The sequence below is a fragment of the Anabrus simplex genome, chromosome 1 (genome assembly GCF_040414725.1).
Source record: "Anabrus simplex isolate iqAnaSimp1 chromosome 1, ASM4041472v1, whole genome shotgun sequence".
NCBI classification, from domain to species: Eukaryota; Metazoa; Arthropoda; class Insecta; order Orthoptera; family Tettigoniidae; genus Anabrus; species Anabrus simplex.
Genome location: NC_090265.1, coordinates 747,117,833 through 747,137,455, shown reverse-complemented (window position 1 = coordinate 747,137,455; position 19,623 = coordinate 747,117,833). Strand labels below are relative to the sequence as shown.

The 19,623-nt window shown below is 35.9% G+C and overlaps 1 protein-coding gene across 1 annotated transcript in view; it reads left to right on the top strand.

The window, feature by feature from the left end:
* LOC136857482 (tudor domain-containing protein 1) overlaps positions 1–19,623 on the top strand; it is a 305,315-nt gene that overhangs the window by 173,232 nt on the left and 112,460 nt on the right. Inside the window, exon 6 of the mRNA XM_067136158.2 lies at positions 15,073–15,233. Coding sequence (XP_066992259.2) covers positions 15,073–15,233 — 161 coding nt within the window. The remainder of the gene's footprint in view (positions 1–15,072; positions 15,234–19,623) is intronic.

The following is a 19,623-nucleotide window of genomic DNA, read 5'->3' as shown; positions in this document are numbered from 1 at the left end:
CATTATAATGTCATTTAGTGGTCCTTCCACTTGCTGCTTTTCTTCATGATGCGTGTTGCTACATTTACACTGCCGATGAAACTGAGATTCAGCACGTAATGTACTGTATGTGTTTAATATTATCTTTGTGTTGTTTTATGAATTTGTTCGGGTGACCTAAATCAGTCACTCCCATTCTACTCCACGAATGAGAATCGCTGTTATTGAAATACAGATAAGGGAAACAGAAAAGAATGTTCCTTATCTCACAACCTCATATTCAATTGTTTTGCTACACTGTCCTGTGACATTTTCTATTGTAAACACAATTTTTACTGTCTTTTGCTTTTGATTTATGATGAAATCAGGTGTTGGTCTTCCTAAGCATCTCCTGGAGAATGGATTAGTCAGTAAACAATTGACTGAATTCTTGATGGAGTCTACAAAACAAATACTGCATGAACAAACTCACGCAGGTAGCGAGCGAGGGTGTTTTACTGGGGAGAATAGCATACCACAGGTCTGTTCTAAGCTGTGATGAGCAGAGAGTCAGTCTGCCTGAGGCTATTTTCAGCCTCGACAAAAATGCTTCTGCAGGCTGTAGTGCCTGCTATAGTAATTGGCAACCTAACATGATATGAAGATTGGCAGCATGCAGTTACTGCTGCTGTAACCAGGGCTAGCCTAATCGAAAAATGGAAATACTCAACAAATTTGACCATTTTTGGTCCTCAGTGGTCTGTATTGACTGAGCTTATAGAATATCATGGGTGATAGTTGGGTCTGCCCTGTCAATATATTATCAGATTCGTAAATTATGTAATTATTTTGACTCGTACATGTTTCCGGAGACACCACTCCCTTCTCTCTCTTTCCTGGCGTTTATCCCAAAGTATAGGGTCTGCTGTTTTGCTGCATCTCCTCCATTTCGTCCTATTGCTGACATCTTCAGGTTTTAAACCAACATCGTGCATGTCGGCCTTGTTATTTTCAGTCCACCGCTTTAAAGGCCTTTCACGTGGTCGTATTCCTCCCTGATCAACTCGGAGAGCTGTTTTAGCAACTTAGCCGACCTGCCTTCTCATAACGTGACCGTACCAGCAGAGACACGCTTCCCTCACTTTCTCTACAATTGGAGCGACACCAAGCCTTTGTCGAACATCTGCATTTCTTATGTGGTCACATAGAGTCAGTCCAAAAGTCCATCGAATCATCTTTATTTCCATTGTATGAAGAGTCTGTTCATGCTTCTTTGTCATTAGACGACATTCTGCCCTAAATAGCTGCTGGGCGTACCACGGTCTTGTAAATTTTTGCCTTTAGATGGTGAGGCATCTTTTTATCGCAGAGGACTCTGGTGATTTGTCTGCGCTTGAGCCAAGCTGCATTTACCCACGCTTGGATATCACAAGTGGCATCACAGTTCAAAGTGACAACTGACCCTACGTATTTAAAATGCATGGTTTTCTGCAAGTCTTGATTATTGATCCTTATGGTCCCACTAGTTTGGGGGCCACATTCTAGGTATTCGGTTTTCTGGGTGTTGAGACGCAGACCCTTCTCAGCTAATTTGTCGCTCCAAGTTTGTGTCTGGCATTGGAGTCCAAGGCGTGTTTGTTGGGCAAGTACCACATCATCCGCATAAAGAAGGGTCCAGGGATGCGATGCCTGTATGTCAGTCGTTGCTGTATCCAAGCAGAGGATGAATAATAATGGTGATAGATCTGAGCCCTGATGTTCATCCATGGTGATATCAAAAGGTGGGAGATTCCAGCTCCCTTCACCAGCGATTAATACTCGCCACATTTTAGGATCTAACAATGTTCACATGTACAGAATACATGGTTAAAATTGTAAAATGCTTTTAACACACATACTGCTTGTTGTGTTTGTTCTTATTGTAGAACACTTTAAAAACATTTAGAAAGCCATCTGGTTTTCTTGGATAAACTCAAAGAAATAGTTGTTAAAACTCTTCCTAAAAATGATCATCCAATGCATTATTTTACTCTAAAGATCTATGATGAACAATTGTCCTTGAACTATAACTGGTTAAACAGAATCGTGCTGTGCTGGTGTTAGACAGAGCTCTGTGTGTATTAGTGTAAAAGCATTTTACAATTTTAACTATATATTCTGTACAAGTGAATATTGTTAGATCCTAAAATATGGGGAGTATTAATCACTGAGGAAGGGAATGGTGTCTCCCGAAACATGTACGAGTCAAAATAATTGTATAACTTATAATTTTTTATATTGACAGGTCAGACTCAACTATTACTTGTGATATTCTAAAAGAAGACTACATTAATGCCAAATGTTTAAAGAATATTATTAATTTATAATTATATCTTTTATAAATCTATCTTCTATGTATGCATATAAAGCAGAATGAATGTATGTATGTCTGTCTGTCTGTCTGTCTGTCTGTCTGTCTGTCTGTCTGTCTGTCTGTCTGTCTGTCTGTCTGTCTGTCTGTCTGTCTGTACCTTATACAGATCCATACTATTCCACCAATTTGAACCAAATTTTGTATACTTAACTTTTAGGATCCTGCGCGTAACCCCATCTACAAGAAATTTTAACACCCCTCTCCATTACCTAGATTTAGGCTCTTTGGCACATTAACATAAGCTAATATAGGCAAAATATTCAATTTGTCGTACAAGGACAAGACAAAACTCATTTTAAGCCTCGCGACGCGTAGAACAAAACTCCGTTAGCCCTTGCGGGCCACAAAAACCCTGTTTTAAGGGTCTAAAACCAACTGTTTTGGAGATATTGGCATCACACTACCCCGCTCTAGGAATTGGATGAAGAAACGACCAGCCGTAACCATGGCAGTGTCAGCTCAAGGATTCTGCAGTAGAATTCAGGCCTGGTGTTCGATGCAGGCACGTGCGTAAATGTAGGCTAGGCCAAGGAGATATTCTGCTACACATATAACTGTTGACGTTTTGGACAAGAAACAGAAAACCCTCGATAACAAACTCTTACACTTAAAGCAAAACAAATTAAATTCCAGCGAACTTAACAATAGGGTAATTAATCCTAATTCTGATCTAAAAAACATTCCCACCAGGATCAATCTATCAGTTACAGACTTTATGGATAATGAGATGAACCTACTCAATAAAGGTTCAAAATTTAACTGGCCTAACTCACAAAAAATAGAAGATGTGATCACCTTAGTAGCAGAAGTCAAATCTAACCTAAATAAATTGATGCCAGATTTACAAAATGATATCAGGTTTGAAGTCGGAAAGAAACTCCCAACTTTCGTAAGAGAAATGAAAGCAAGTCCTAATCCTATTCTCACAAAACAAATTGTGACACTAAAAACTAAGTTAAACAATAACAACATAATCGTTACCAAAGCACATGTGAACCTACAGTCCTTTTAAATAAAGACGACTATATTAAAAAACAGAGGAATTCTTTTCAGACAAAACCTACACTGCAGTAAACAAAGATCCTATAAATAAGATTCAGCTGAACCTAAAAATTATCCTTAAGAATTCTACCTTTTTGTTTAATGAACAAGAATACCAAAAGATGATAAGCATGAACCCTAAAATACCAACGGCAAGGGCATTGCCCAAGTTACATAAAACTAATGTACCCATATGTCCTATAATTAACAGTAGAAACAGTCCCACATATAAAACATATAAATTTATACACTACTTCCTCAAAAGACTCTACAAGTTTAATAATGAATCATTGATCAAAAACTCAATAGAAATTTGTGATAAACTAAACAAATTCAACTTACAACCACATCATAAAATGGTTTCATTTGACATTGAGATTTACAATATTAAAATTCTTCCACCGTTGTGATACTTTTTAATTTGCCTTTTAGCAAATTTTTATTTGTCAACAGTACATGTTTCGTTCCTACTTAGGAACATCCTCAGCTGTTATTAAAGCTTAGGTGAATTGCTAAGATTTTAAACACGTTAATTTGCAGGTACATTGATTCTCTTAAAAACTACTAAAATACCAATTAAATTAAATGATATTAAAAACAATGTAGGAGTTAGTGTGTTAATGATATGAGAACGGATGATTACATAGTTGGTCAGCTTAAAAACTATGTCTATTCATTTGAATAGTTGTTAAAAAAATTTTCATTTTGTTACATTCTAAATGTCTGTTTGTTTGCAGTTAAAAAATTTTAAAAATGTTTGTCTTCATGACACTGTTCAAATTGTTGAATGTTTTTTCTTCCGTTCCTTCCAGGAAAGTTGTTATATATTATGAGTTTGCTTAAAGTGCCTTTGATTGAGTCTAATGCGGAACTTTGAAGCTGATTGCTGATCAGTTTTTGGGAAGGGAGCTTCGTCTTAATTTCTGAAATGAAATAAAATTAGGAAATGGGAATTTGTTTGAAAACATGTGTCTGTACGTAATAACTAAATGTATAAAAAAGTTCTTTACCTTGCTATTGTTAGACTCCAATTCTACTGTGACCCTGGAGGGACGTTTGATGCTGCTTTACATCTAGTATAGTAATGGTGTGTGTGTTCCGTTGTTTGCTCCTCCTTTCAGGGAGGCAAGGCTGCGGAGAGGAGGGGGTGCGTGTTGCTTACTGTCATGGCCTCAACTTTAGAAGGAGTGGGGAGAGGGGATGTACAAAATGGCGGAGGCTTGGTCTTATTTATCCTTTTACTATTTGTATCGTGTCTTTTGCCTAAAATTTCAAGACTTGATAATGTTCCTTCAAATATAGGGTTTCTATTGTCAATTGTTTCATTTAGGTTATTGTCCTGATTGCTTTTTTGTTATAAATAAATATATAGATTTTCTAATGTATTTAGGAGAGCTCCTTTGTTTATTTTATGTAATATAGTTAAATCCTGCTCCGTGGTTGTGAATTGATGTCCGGTTGAACTCATGTGTTGACCCATCGCGGAAATTTTTTTATGTCTTTCAGCATTGACATGCTCTAGGTATCTTACAGTAAAACTGCGCCCTGTTTGTCCAACATAACTTTTTTCACATTGATGACACTTCAATTTGTAAACTCCTGATTCAGAATGTTCGTTTTTTCCTAGGGAATTAACACTATTGTAATTAAATAATTTATGCTTTGTGTTGTTGCTGATTGAATATGCGATCTTATAATTATATTTTCTAAACAAATTGGTTACTGTGTATAAGTTAGGGTTATTGAACGTGAACTTGGCGTATTTGTCTTTCTTTTTTGTTTCGGGTATTAGATTAGTTTGTAATTTCTGGTTGAATTTACCAATTATTTTGTTTATAATTTTAGTTCAAAACCATTGTATTGGGCTTGTTTGCGAATAAAGAGCAGTTCTTTTTTGTCTTTCTGTGTGTGTAAGGGGTATATTAAACGCTCTATATATATAACTGTAATAAGCTGACCTTTTTTGCGATTCCAGGTGCAATGAGTAGTTCTTTATTGTAATGGGAGTAAAAGTTGGTTTTCTGTGTATCTTGAAGACAAACTCTTCCTTTTTCCGTGTTATATTTATGTCTAAAAAATTTGTGGAGCTTTCTTTTTCTATTCCTACTGTAAACTTTATTCTAGAATCAAGTGTATTTAATTTATTGAGGATATCGTCACTGTTATTCTCTCTTCAATCGATTACGGCAAAAGTGTCGTCTACAAAGCGTATCCATAAATTGAGTTGCACATTAGACTCAATCAAAGGCACTTTAAGCAAACTCATAATATATAACAACTTACCTGGAAGGAACGGAAGAAAAAACATTCAACAATTTGAACAGTGTCATGAAAACAAACGTTTTTAAAACTTCTTAACCGCAAACAAACAGACATTTTTAATGTAACAAAATGAAATTTTTTTTAACTATTCAAATGAATAGACATAGTTTTTAAGCTGACCAACTATGTAATCATCCGTTCTCATATCATTAACACACTAACCCCTACATTGTTTTTAATATCATTTAATTTAATTGGTATTTTAGTAGTTTTTAAGAGAATCAATGTACCTGCAAATTAACGTGTTTAAAATCTTAGCAATTCACCTAAGCTTTAATAACAGCTGAGGATGTTCCTAAGTAGGAACGAAACATGTACTGTTGACAAATAAAAATTTGCTAAAAGGCAAATAAAAAGTATCAAAATGGTGGAAGAATTTTAATATTGTAAATCTCAGTGATTAGATTTTGATACGGAAAATGAAGCTGATTACTTGCAATTCATTTGACATTACCAACGTGTATCCAAATATACCGGTCAATGAAACTATTAACATCATCAAACTCAATCTTTCCAGACATAGTAAATTAAGCAAATGTGAAATAGAAGAATTTATTAACTTCCTGAAATTTGTTTTAAATAATAATTATTTTACCATTAACAATAAGATTTACCATCGAACGTGCTTAGCAATGGGTGACCCCACGTTGGGCATACTGGCTGATATATATATACTGTATATGGACCATTTGGAGCAAAATAAACTAAAAACAAACATGAAAGGACTTTCTCTTTGGCTTAGACATGTAGAAGACACCTTTGTCGTAATAGATAGTCAACAAAACGATATTGAAAAAATCCTAGATTTCTTAAATAATATTGACCCAAATATAAAATTCATGAAAGAGGATGAATCTAACAACTCAATAAACTTTCTAGACATTAGTGTAACACGATTAGGTTACAAATTTGACTTTCAGATATTTAGAAAACTAACATAATTAACATAGTTAACGATAAAAAACGACTTACTGCACCCAAAATCACATGAACAGGCGGCTTTCTTCAGCTTGATTTACAGAGCTTTCCAAATTTCCCTTTCAGATAGTAACCTAAAAAAGGAACTTAAATTCATAAAAGATTATGGCTACAAAATGGATATGGTCAATCGTATCATTAATAAAGTAAAACACAAATTAGCAACTAATCTTACTCCTGACGAAACTAAGAAATCCAAAATTGCAACATTCACATTCACTAATCCAGCCATTTATCAAATCACTAATTCTATTAAGAAACAAGATCTTAACATAGCATTCAAGACACAAAACACTAACCGAAACATTTTTTTCAACCACAATAGTGTAAATTCAAGCAATAACCCTTATCTAAATTCCGGTATTTATAGACTGATGTGTAGAATGTAAATTTTCATACATTCGCCAAACTGGCTGTAGCTTTCTTACAAGATACCTTGAACATGTCAATGCTGCAAAACACAATAAACATTCTGCTATGAGTGTTCACATGAGAGAATCAGGCCACCACTTTACAATTATAGAGAAAGACTTAAAAATCATCAAAAAAATAGAAAAGGGAAAATTAATGAAAGAATTCAAAAATATTTATATTCACCTAGACCAGCATTTTAATAAGGAAAAAACTTAAATGACGAAATTGAAATAAAAAATCCTTTACATGAATAATTGCCTGAACTTTTTACAAACACTTAATCTAGAGAAAAGTAATTTTGCTAATCCCCAAAACAACCATTAATCATGTAATGTTAATGAACACAACCCCTCCCTGCACCTCCTCTAAATGCTCCTCTCCCAAAGCCACACCTACTAACGTTACTCCACCCACCCCTACTCCCTCCCCCCAACCCCTACCATCTCACTCGTACAACACAAGGAGCAGACGTGGAACAACAGGCAGTTACTATGCAACTTTAGACAACACCAGACAGACAAGCAGTAATTGGAGGGTTAAGTGAAGTATCCTTAAGTGCTCACTCAACTAGTAACACAACATTCGACACTCACACGAATCATTTTCGTTGTTACAGATATGCCAACAAGTGATAGCCTATTTAACAACTTGTGGCTACATTGTTTGTCGAATCACGTCCCTTTTAACTACACTCCATTTTAATTCATTGCTTCAAAGCTCTGGTCATTGATGTCAATAAATACAAACTCAATCAACAACATCACCGATGTCAAATGACAACAAAATTTCAAACTTCGTAAAGACTAAAGTTTAACCTGTCACCTACTACAATCGACAAGATGATGAAATGTTAGAATTTTATAGACTCTTATCCTCAAAGGATAGCTTAAACTTTTAGCCTGATCTCATGATTTAAACTTTAAATATCTATGACCTAATCGTAGTTCTTAAGATTGAATCACGAGTCATTCTTCAAGATTTTAGACATACCAAATGTTTGTACATATTTGAGAGCAAACATATTCTACCATAATTTTAAATGAATGTGTATTTTAATCAACTTTTCCACTATTAAGTTTTAGTTAATAAGGCACGCTATCAATGATTCTGCCTTCTGTGATATTAGTAAAATAAGTTTAAGGTTGTAAAATGTTCAAATAGTTTTTGAGTCATTAGTTGTAAACATAAACCAAACTTTGAGATTCTGGATTGGCTCTATAAGGGAGCGAAACATGTTCCACTTGTAACTTTATATTAATGTTGAAACTCTAAATGTAATAACATTATAATATATTGAATAGGTGGTTTATAATAAAACATTTTTTATTGTAATTACATATAACTGTCTCGAGAAAGCACTGTGGGGGTGGCATATATTAATATAATTGAAAATAGGTTGAAACCATAGGTTTCGGAGTCACTGAGATGAACAGCGACACTCCACAAGTCGTTTAGGTTCAAGTTCAGTCCCCATCGGCATGGGGGTGAGAAGGGATGAAAAAAGTCCAAAATGGCCCAGTTTATGGATTTATGTGTGTGCACCCCTCTGAATGGGAGTGGAACGGGGATGAAGTATAAAAATAATAGAAAATGACCAATATTAAAGTAGAATCCATAGTTTTTGTTATCGCTGAGATGAATATTGACACTCCAGATGTTGTTTAAGTCCAAGTTCACCCGCATTGGCACGGGGGTGAGAAGGGGTAAAGAAGAAAATATCCAAAATAACAGAGATTATGGATGAATGTATGTTCCAGCATAGCTTTCAAACAAACAAAGAAACAAAAAATGGCTGTGGGGGCAGAGCTCCCCTAACACCGTGACCCTTCGGATGCTGTTTGAGTCATAGTTCAGGCCCAGTTGGTATGGAGGTTGAGAAGAGGTGAAAAAATGTCCAAAATGACCGAGACTATGGATGTATGTGTTATATCCCAGCATAGGTCTCAACTAAAATTAGTGCACATTAGTGGAAAAATAATTACATGGGGTAAGACACCCCTGGCGGAGGGGAAGAAATTTAAAAATAATTAAAAACGACGAATATTTGTGCCGAATCCCATCACAGCTCTCAACCAGTCTTGGTATGGATATGAGTTACTATCCCGAAAAGATACTGTAGGGGTAAGACATCCCTGGGGGTAGGGGGTGTCATGTAAAATAATCGAAAACAGCCAATATTAGTGTCGAATCCATAGTTTCCGGGGTCACTGAGATGAATAGTGACACTTTAGATGTCATTTTAGTCAAAGTTCAGCACCCATCGGCATGGTGATTTAGGAGGGTTGATGAAGAAAATGTCGAAATTCACAGAGATTAATGTTGTTTACACAGTTTCAGTGTTGCTCGGCTGATTGGTGACAGTCCCAGTGACAGTTGGAATCGTGTACATCATCCATCTTACTAATAAAAAGTCCTTATACAGTTGTTTAACACTTAGTGAATAAACCCTGTATAAGCGTTGTATATTTTTCTTACTAATAAACGTGGTATATGCATTGTATTACTATACAGCACGTATACACTCGTTCTGACTCGCTCCAAGTCGTAGGAATCTCTTCCTGCAGTTCACTGACGTATTTCACGCATTCACCGCCTTTGGGTCGCTTCCTCTGGTTATCTACGAGCAAAACTTTCTGGAAAGTCGTGCAGTAGCACGGCATATCCAAAAGGCAGTGGCAACATAAAGTGAGACAGCTGGAAATTGACTTATATTGATATCAACATTTCTTCAGCTCGCTTGTGTAATGAACGCCACGAAAGAAATGGAAAAGCTTAAGAAAACATCAAAAGCTCCTAACTGGGATATTACGGAAAACTTAAGTAATTGTAATTGAATCGGTGAGTTGAAAAGGGTACACATTCCAAAAATCCTTAGTTTTCAAAAAAAAGGAAAAACTGTTTTGTAGCTAAAAGAATGGTTTGATCAAAAAGTGTCTGTTAGGCATTTATACATCATATTCAACTACAAAGTGTGGACTATATTACGTATGGTTTTCAAGTTATACAAGTTTTATGTCAAGGAATATGTCCCTTTTTATACTCAAATTTGAGAAAAATCTTTGTAGAGGCAGATAATGTATAATGAACTCGTTATTTCAAAAGTCTATTAAGCAGTACCACATTATTACACAAAAATACCCCCAACCAACATTTCTTTTATAGTTATTTAATGTCATTCCGTCTCTTTAAAGTGTTTTACTTTACGAAGATGTCTAGCCTCCATAACCTCTGAATGGTGTATGTCTTCTGTGTTTAAAATATCGTGAAGATCATAAACGTTATCGTCCATTCTTTCAGTGTGTGTTCAATGTTAAATGGATAAATCGAATATTTCACCATGATTATATTACTGCAGACAGTAAATACCACGAAAATAAACTGCTCACTCGTTTCTTTTTCTGCTACTCACTGCTCTACAATGCTTATACAAGGGTCCTGGTGTGTATAAACAATTTAATGAATAACCATAACAGATGTGTACACAGGAGGCTTATACACAGTTTATTAGTAACGAATTTCACATAAACGGTGTATAAAAGTTATACACTGTTTATTAGTAAGATGGCATATTTATAATGCGACTCATAAATACATTACGTTATAACTTCTTTTTATTATTTGTTTGAAAGGATCAGCTACTTCCAAGACAATCTGGGCTGCCACAAGGAAATACTTTAAGGCAAAACAAAATAATTTTAAGCTAAAAAGTAAAATTATACACATAACAGTATTTCTAAATTTACAAATTTACAAAAGAGTTCATAAACAATCAATTCAATGTTACAATTAAGAAAAATCAAAAAGAACCATTTGAAACAAGTAATACAAATCCTAAAAGTAAAAGGTGTGAAAGAGAAAATCACCAAACTTGTAGGTGTACATGAGTACAATATCTTCCAGAATAGCTCTCTACCAAGCTTCGTACAAATATGAATTACTATCTCGAAAAGATATTGGAGGAGTAAAACACCTTCTAGCAAACCTAAGAGAGGGAATGATGTATAAGAATAATAGAAAACTACCAATATTAGCGTCGAATCCATAGTTTTCGCGGTCGCTGATTTGTATTTGGACACTCTGGCTGCTGTTTCAGTACCGGTTCAGCTGCATAGGCGTGGTGAAAAGTGGTGATTTAGAAAATGTTCAAACTTAACCAATATTAGTTTGATTAATGGGGAAGAAAATAATCTATATGACTTGAAATTAAACACAATAACAAGTTCTAAACTACAAAATAGTTCTTAATAAGTCAACGCCACAATAACGAAATCTACAAAAATTCTCTTCATACATAATTAACAGGTAATGAAGTACCTAAAGGAAACAATAAAATGCCCAAGCAGCACCACGTAATATAGCTAGTTTTAATAAAAAAATTGTGTGTGTGCTATAGTGCAGTAGCACATAGAATGTAGAACGTAAATACTATTGTCATATAAGCTGTTCTCTTTGACAGTACACTATTTCACAACTTCTCCTCTTCCGATCTTTCATTTTAAGCTCCAGTTATTAACTTCACAGGCTTCCACAATTACTGCCAATATACACAAACAATGAATTAGACTTCTATCAACATTACAATCAGTTGCAAAACTTGAATTTTTAGATAGTGTTTTTATTTTGTATGTGAAGCAGCAAATGCAAGAGAATGTCGCAGTTGCTGATCACTAGTTGCTACACGTCCTTGATGAAACTTTCCTACCTACCATGCTACTGTATGATATGGGAGGGCATTATTTCCAAGGGCTTCCACCAACGGTTATTCTGATGCAGGCGCACTGCTCAACACGGGTTACTTTCATCACGCACGATGCTTGCCGCAGTGCTCTCTGTGCTACTACCAGCAATCGCACAGCCATCTGTTCACGTGAATGCATAATTGAATAGCTTCTACGCGACAAATAGCAGTTTGTGATTCGCTCACGTATCTGCAAGAAAAAACCGTTGCAGTGACCTTTGCTCCAACCCCCATATTTCTGTTAAGGAATAAAAATTGATTCAGAAACGAAAACGTAGTCATCTACTCTACAAAAATTATTCTAGGACTCTATTGTTAACATGTACGAGAGACGTGAAGCAGCAGTTCTAAGAAGAGTTACTAAATTGGTGTGGATAAGTTTTAAAATCTGCCTTCTGTGATAAGCGATAAGTTTCTACCATAATGTGAAATAGTCAGAATTGAAATTGTTACTTTCATGGTTAACCTAACAGTAGCACAATGTTTGTACTGATGTGTATATTATATAATTGCATGCATTCTGTACAGTCAAGAGACGGTTATACCTGACAACAAACATCAGTCGTCGTAAAGCAAATAGCAAGGAAAGAACCTCGGGCTCACCCCACACCACAACCCCGCCGGATCATCGGAGAATGTCCAACGGCCGCCACAGTAAAACAGACGACATTATCCTACCAAGTGGTCCGTCGCATCCAGAGAAGCAAACAACCTCAGACACGTAGTCAAGCTTCAGCACCACAAACAATCACGCCGATTGTCATACGCCGCACCATGTCCGCTGATAGAGCAGAGCATCCAGCTCCCCAGTCCCGGCACGGCTGCGCCAGTGCTGACTTCTCCCATACACGCACCGTGCCAAGCGGCTATAAAAGCGAGGGGGAAGTTGGCTCTGGAGCAGTCGTACAGCTTGGTTCTGCCTCCTGTCCCCGCTGTACGACTGCTCCAGAGCCAACTTCCCCCTCGCTTTTATAGCCGCTTGGCACGGTGCGTGTATGGGAGAAGTCAGCACTGGCGCAGCCGTGCCGGAACAAGAGGCTATAGAACCGTGATGTCCCTCAGAAGGAGGTGGCACCACCAATGCTTTATTATAAAATACATTACACAGTAGCAGAACGACATGCTTGAAATACAAACAATACAAAAGCTGAGAAGGTACATAAAAACACTAAAAGAAAGCTTATAATTGAGTGATATATAAGGTAGTCACCCCTGTTTCTGTTGATTTAGTTGGATCCCTGTATATTTCCTGGGCTTCCCTAATGTGGTAAGCTTGAAGATACAACCAGCCTGCAAGCTGAAAATGTGTTCAAAAATTTTCCTCCCTGACTAATTTATTGAAGAAAGAAGAAAATGATATTCAAGCGAAAGTAGGAAAGACCGTAATAATCATACTACAAAGATTTGTTAAATTAATTAAATCATTCAATATATATCTGTTATTTTAAGGATATGGTTATATAACATGTATATTAAAATAAAAGCAGAAATATATAAAATTTAAATGAGTGGGAGGGGGAATGTGTGTATGTGTTTTTCCTTTCTTTAATTCCTTAGTGAGTTTTAAAACTGACTTGATTATGAACATTGTGTTTTATTTCGTATGGCAGTATGATCCATTGTTTATGATGATGTTTGATGTAATGAGTCAGAGCCGCATTTGCTGTTTAGGAACCAACCTTACGTGATTCTTAAAACACTAATCACAGTCACCAAAAGGTTCCTAGACGAACGACTCCAGGAAACTGTTTGACTGCACACAAAGAATACTACCTTAAAGGTGAAAGCATGTACCAACAGTGTAATTTCTATATATTCAAATCATACGTACACATTGTGTTTAATATTAATTATTATTAATGACAGGGAAAAGGACATTTGGCAACACTGGTTTGTTATAGCTAATTGCTTGAGAGAAGTAAAAAATGTGTAATTTTTCTTATTCTTAATGGTTAGGCAGAAGGATCTCCCTCCTTCCACTAGTCGTGGATATCACTGACACCTGATGAAGTTAGGACACCCGTCCATTGTCAGTTCACTTTTGCGTACGTGCCAACTCCCCTGATTTAAGCAGGAAACTCCCTATTTTTGGTCCTTCCTCCCTCCCTTCTGATCACAGAGACTTGCCTCCCAATTTTGAGAACAGATTTAGCATTCCTGCATTTTTGAAAATCCCAGGTTTTTCCTCATTCTCGTAGTAGCTGGAGAGAATTGTTGTTCAGTGGGCACTGGCAAGACTGTGGTGTTCTTAAATATGACAGAATCTCTAACGTAATGCCTTTTATTTCATCGTTTCCACATAACAGTGTCGTCTGTGAGAATATTTTTTAGCATATTTACAAAGACAACTCAGTTCAGATCAAACCTTCCCGAAAAAGATTTCTGGAAAAAAATTAAACCTTAAAACCTGTTCAACAAGGCCAGTGCTTTGAGCATAAATCTAGTTCAGAAATTTATGAAGAACTCTAAGGCAGTTACAATGAAGAATCAGATACATGCAGTATTTCAGTATTTATAAAATACATGCCATATTTCAGTACTTACGAATGAATGAATTAATTAATTAATAAGAGAAATTACATGGTTGAGTACAGTAGTATAATATGTTAAATATTCTTCAAAGTTACGTCATCAATGATGTGTCGAAATGTGGGGATATGTTACAAAAATCTCCTGATTATGGACTTTTGAAAGTTGGCACGTCTGCTTTTGACATGAAAACTTCTTATAAATTGAAGTGCAGTTGATTTTAAAGCATTATAAAATACAGCACAGTGCGTACATAGGTCTAGTTTCTGGGTGGCCTGTCTACATTGAGAGGGTGAAGCAAACGCGTGTTAACTGACTTAAGTGAAATAAAAAGTTGACTATATAAAGCAGGTGTAAAGACACTGTTATGCTGTAATAACTATGAGATGAACTCACAAAACTTAGTCAGTGTTGAGGAATATGGCGAATTTAGCACAAGCAGAATTTTAGGAAACAACTGTTAGAGTAAGAGCAGCTTATGGCAATTACAACACAAGGGTGTCACATGTCATATTTCCAGTGTTGAACAGAGTGAAACTTCCACTTAGTGACTTTGTTTCAGGAATGACATTACAATTTAGGTATTGAAAGTGTTTTGTGATTTGAACTTGAAGGACACAGACTACCTCACTGTTTCTATCAGTTAGAAAGAAATTGAAGCTGATGAATGCTGTTTCAGGTACTCCGCATTCCTGAGCCATTAACCGACTATTGTCCTCAAGCTACTGAATGCTTCATTACTTTATCAGATCAGCTTATTGATGATCTCGTTGAGGAGCAGTTCAAGACAGTGGAAGACCAAGATGTCATAATCTTCGTGGATTCCCTTTCTGCAGGCCGGTAATTAATTATACATTTTAACTACAGCCATATGAGCGACTTGTTCTTTATTCTATTTTGTTGCTCATGGGAATTGAACTCTTGTATACAGTAAAGCTTTGTTAATCCGGACTAAATGACAGGATTAATGGAAATAACATTTCTGGTGAAACTCCGACTGCTCTTACTGCTGATCCACTCACTTCACTTCACATTATATCATTCATAAAGTTGGAGGCTCTTTGTGATTCTGAATTCTACACGAATATTAGCCATCAAGGCACCCTTGTCAGGTTTTTCTGTTCCTGCTTATTTTTCGTGAATATTGAAACACACTTATGTTTGTGTTCCTGTCCAGAGAGGAGCTTACATAAAACACAGCAAGGATAGAAACATTTAAAGATAAAAATTTCATTGTTCCGTATTGAAAGTATTAACGTTAAAAATTAAATAATTGAAAGAGGTTCAACCTATTCAATACATAGGAAAGAAATGTAGTGATTACATTTTTATTTAATAGTAAAAATAAATGGGACCGGTTTCGACCCTAGTCCAGGTCATCGTCAGCCGTAAAAACATGTAAAACAATGCATATGAAAAAGAAAAAGAAAAAAGATAAATTAAACTCTGGATCGGTATAAGATGAAACAGTACGTAATATTAAGAATGGTAGTATGGCACACGCAATGATAGGCAAAGTCTCACAATGTTTATGAATATTGGAGAACAGTCAAAAGGATCAGTTTCCACACACTGTCAGGCACAAAGTCACAACACTATCAAATAATATATGAAGATCATAAATAACTTGAAGTCGCAGACGAATAGATTTGTAGAAGCAAACCGCCAGCTCCCAGTGATCAGCGCGGCACATTCAAGGTCATGCGCTGCGGTCTCGAACGCCAAAGTAGAATGGAGAATATCCTGAAGGTCCAGTATTTGTCTCGGTTGCGGGAAGTTAAGTACGTGTATATAGAAATATACAACGCAAATCAGTATAATTGAATGAGTACTTGTGCTCCTACTAAGTTCTTGGAAAACAGTTGACTTGAAAAAAACAATTGTAAAGAGAAAAAAATATAGTAAAAAGCGCAATATCGGAAAACAAATGAAAACTTATATGCACAGTGCGCTATTTTTTAAATTGAAAAAATTTTAGGTCATGATTGAACTAGTCGAAGTTTGGCGCAAGACAAGAGTTAAAATTTGAAAGAGGAGAACCGAAATGGTCGAGGGTTTTTTTTTTTTTTTAATTATAATAGAGAAGGTAGAATAAATTAACAGAGGAAAAGTGATAGTGAAATAAGAGAAAGAATAAAAGAAATTGAAGTTAGATGGTATTGAGGAAGGATAAGATAGGGAAATGAAGGAGGGGTAGTTTAGGGTGGGTTAGGAGGGTGGGTTATTGGAGGTAGAAAATGTGGGTGGGAACTTTGTAAGGCATGGAAAATAGAATTGGGGTTTTGGAATTTGGAATTTTTGAGAAGAAGAATTAGGAAGTCAAAAAGGATATTGGGTTTTTCAGAAATGTCGTTTAAATTGAAATTAGGGTTGAAGTACTGGTCAAGGTGGATAAAGCAATTTTCAGTAATGTTTAAGAGGGGGCCTTTGTTAATGATTTTAAGTATATTCATGTCATTGTCAATACCGGTGAAACTATGCTTGGAGTCTTGTATGTGCTGTCCTATGGCAGAGAATCTGTTGTATTTAATGGCGTTGACATGTTCAGAGTACCTGATATTGAAGTTGCGGCCAGTTTGTCCGACGTAGGAGGAATTGCAGTTGTTGCATTTGAATCTGTATACACCAGATTTAGAAAAAGCATTAGACTTATTTAGAGATTTAGAGTTGTGTAAGATATCAAGATTTCTAACATTAAATTCACCCTCGAATCAGAACACAACCAAACCCTTAATTTTCTAGACCTAACCATTACTAGACATCCTTCCTCTTTATCTTACAAAATTTTCAGAAAACCAACCCAAACAGCAACCACAATAAGACAAGATTCTTCGCACCCCCAAGCTCACAAACGTGCTACTTATAACAGCTTAATTTTTCGTGCCTTCAACACCCCTATGTCCAAAAAAGATTTAAATAATGAATTAAACACCATCCGCAACATTGCTAAATTCAGTGGCTTTAACAACTCCTTCATAAACCGCATCATCAAAAAATTCAAACACCGTCCAAAAACCACTTTATCTAAAGACACAATAAAACCAACTGCTTTTTCCACCTTCACTCAGGATGCTTATAAAATAACTAATATTTTTAAAAAACATAACATGAAAATTTCTTTTAGAACTAACAATAGAAATCTTGATATCTTACACAACTCTAAATCTCTAAATAAGTCTAATGCTTTTTCTAAATCTGGTGTATACAGATTCAAATGTAACAACTGCAATTCCTCCTACGTCGGACAAACTGGCCGCAACTTCAATATCAGGTACTCTGAACATGTCAACGCCATGAAATACAACAGATTCTCTGCCATAGGACAGCACATACAAGACTCCAAGCATAGTTTCACCGGTATTGACAATGACATGAATATACTTAAAATCATTAACAAAGGCCCCCTCTTAAACATTACTGAAAATTGCTTTATCCACCTTGACCAGTACTTCAACCCTAATTTCAATTTAAACGACATTTCTGAAAAACCCAATATCCTTTTTGACTTCCTAATTCTTCTTCTCAAAAATTCCAAATTCCAAAACCCCAATTCTATTTTCCATGCCTTACAAAGTTCCCACCCACATTTTCTACCTCCAATAACCCACCCTCCTAACCCACCCTAAACTACCCCTCCTTCATTTCCCTATCTTATCCTTCCTCAATACCATCTAACTTCAATTTCTTTTATTCTTTCTCTTATTTCACTATCACTTTTCCTCTGTTAATTTATTCTACCTTCTCTATTATAATTTAAAAAAAAAAATAAACCCTCGACCTTCATTTCGGTTCTCCTCTTTCAAATTTTAACTCTTGTCTTGCGCCAAACTTCGACTACTTCAATCATGACCTAAAATTTTTTCAATTTAAAAAATAGCGCACTGTGCATATAAGTTTTCATTTGTTTTCCGATATTGGGCTTTTTACTATATTTTTTTCTCTTTACAATTGTTTTTTCAAGTCAACTGTTTTCCAAGAACTTAGTAGGAGCACAAGTACTTTTCAATTATACTGATTTGCGTTGTATATTTCTATATACACGTACTTAACTTCCCGCAACCGAGACAAATACTGGACCTTCAGGATATTCTCCATTCTACTTTGGCGTTCGAGACCGCAGCGCATGACCTTGAATGTGCCGCGCTGATCACCGGGAGCTGGCGGTTTGCTTCTACAAATCTATTCGTCTGCGACTTCAAGTTATTTATGATCTTCATATATTATTTGATAGTGTTGTGACTTTGTGCCTGACAGTGTGTGGAAACTGATCCTTTTGACTGTTCTCCAATATTCATAAACATTGTGAGACTTTGCCTATCATTGCGTGTGCCATACTACCATTCTTAATATTACGTACTGTTTCATCTTATACCGATCCAGAGTTTAATTAATCTTTTTCTTTTTCTTTTTCATATGCATTATTTTACATGTTTTTACGGCTGACGATGACCTGGACTAGGGTCGAAACCGGTCCCATTTATTTTTACTATTAAATAAAAATGTAATCACTACATTTCTTTCCTATGTATTGAATAGGTTGAACCTCTTTCAATTATTTAATTTTTAACGTTAAGGATAGAAACAGTCGCTAGAATTCTGCATTTTGATTAGAGCTTTTTTTCTTGCTGTCTGGATTAAGTGAAGTCCAGCTTATCAAGGTCTAGATGAATATATATATGGGATGGACCTCTTGATGTTTTCTTGCATTCTGAAGAGATGGTTTTCGCTCTAGGCAAATTGTACCTTCCCCTGCCCAGTGTCACCAGATGGGTAGTGTGATGCTAAACTGTTAGCAAAACAGGAAACTTCTAAAATGAATTGCAAATTTGAAATTGTCTGACAGTTGTTTAAAGTTTGGCTTGCTTCACTGTTGTTAGGGTCATCAGTCATCTCAGCCTCTGTTTGTCAAATCAAATCCTGACTCCCATCAGAAAGTCCTAAGATGTGATCAACTCTCAGCATCAGCTGAAACTTTCGCACAGGAGACCAGTAGTGGTGTTCCCCTAGGACTGACCATGGAGGATATTGTGAAATACCCTATACCCGGATATGCAACAAATAGTCTGCAGTTACGGCCTCATTGGACCATGTTTATGTATCCTTGCCCACATGTCCTTCATTCTCTTAATGTTTCTTCTGTCTAACTAAATGTCATATGGATAAATAAACAAAACACGTTATGACAACCTCAAATAAGTGAACTAAAATCACCCAACAACATGAGGAGTCA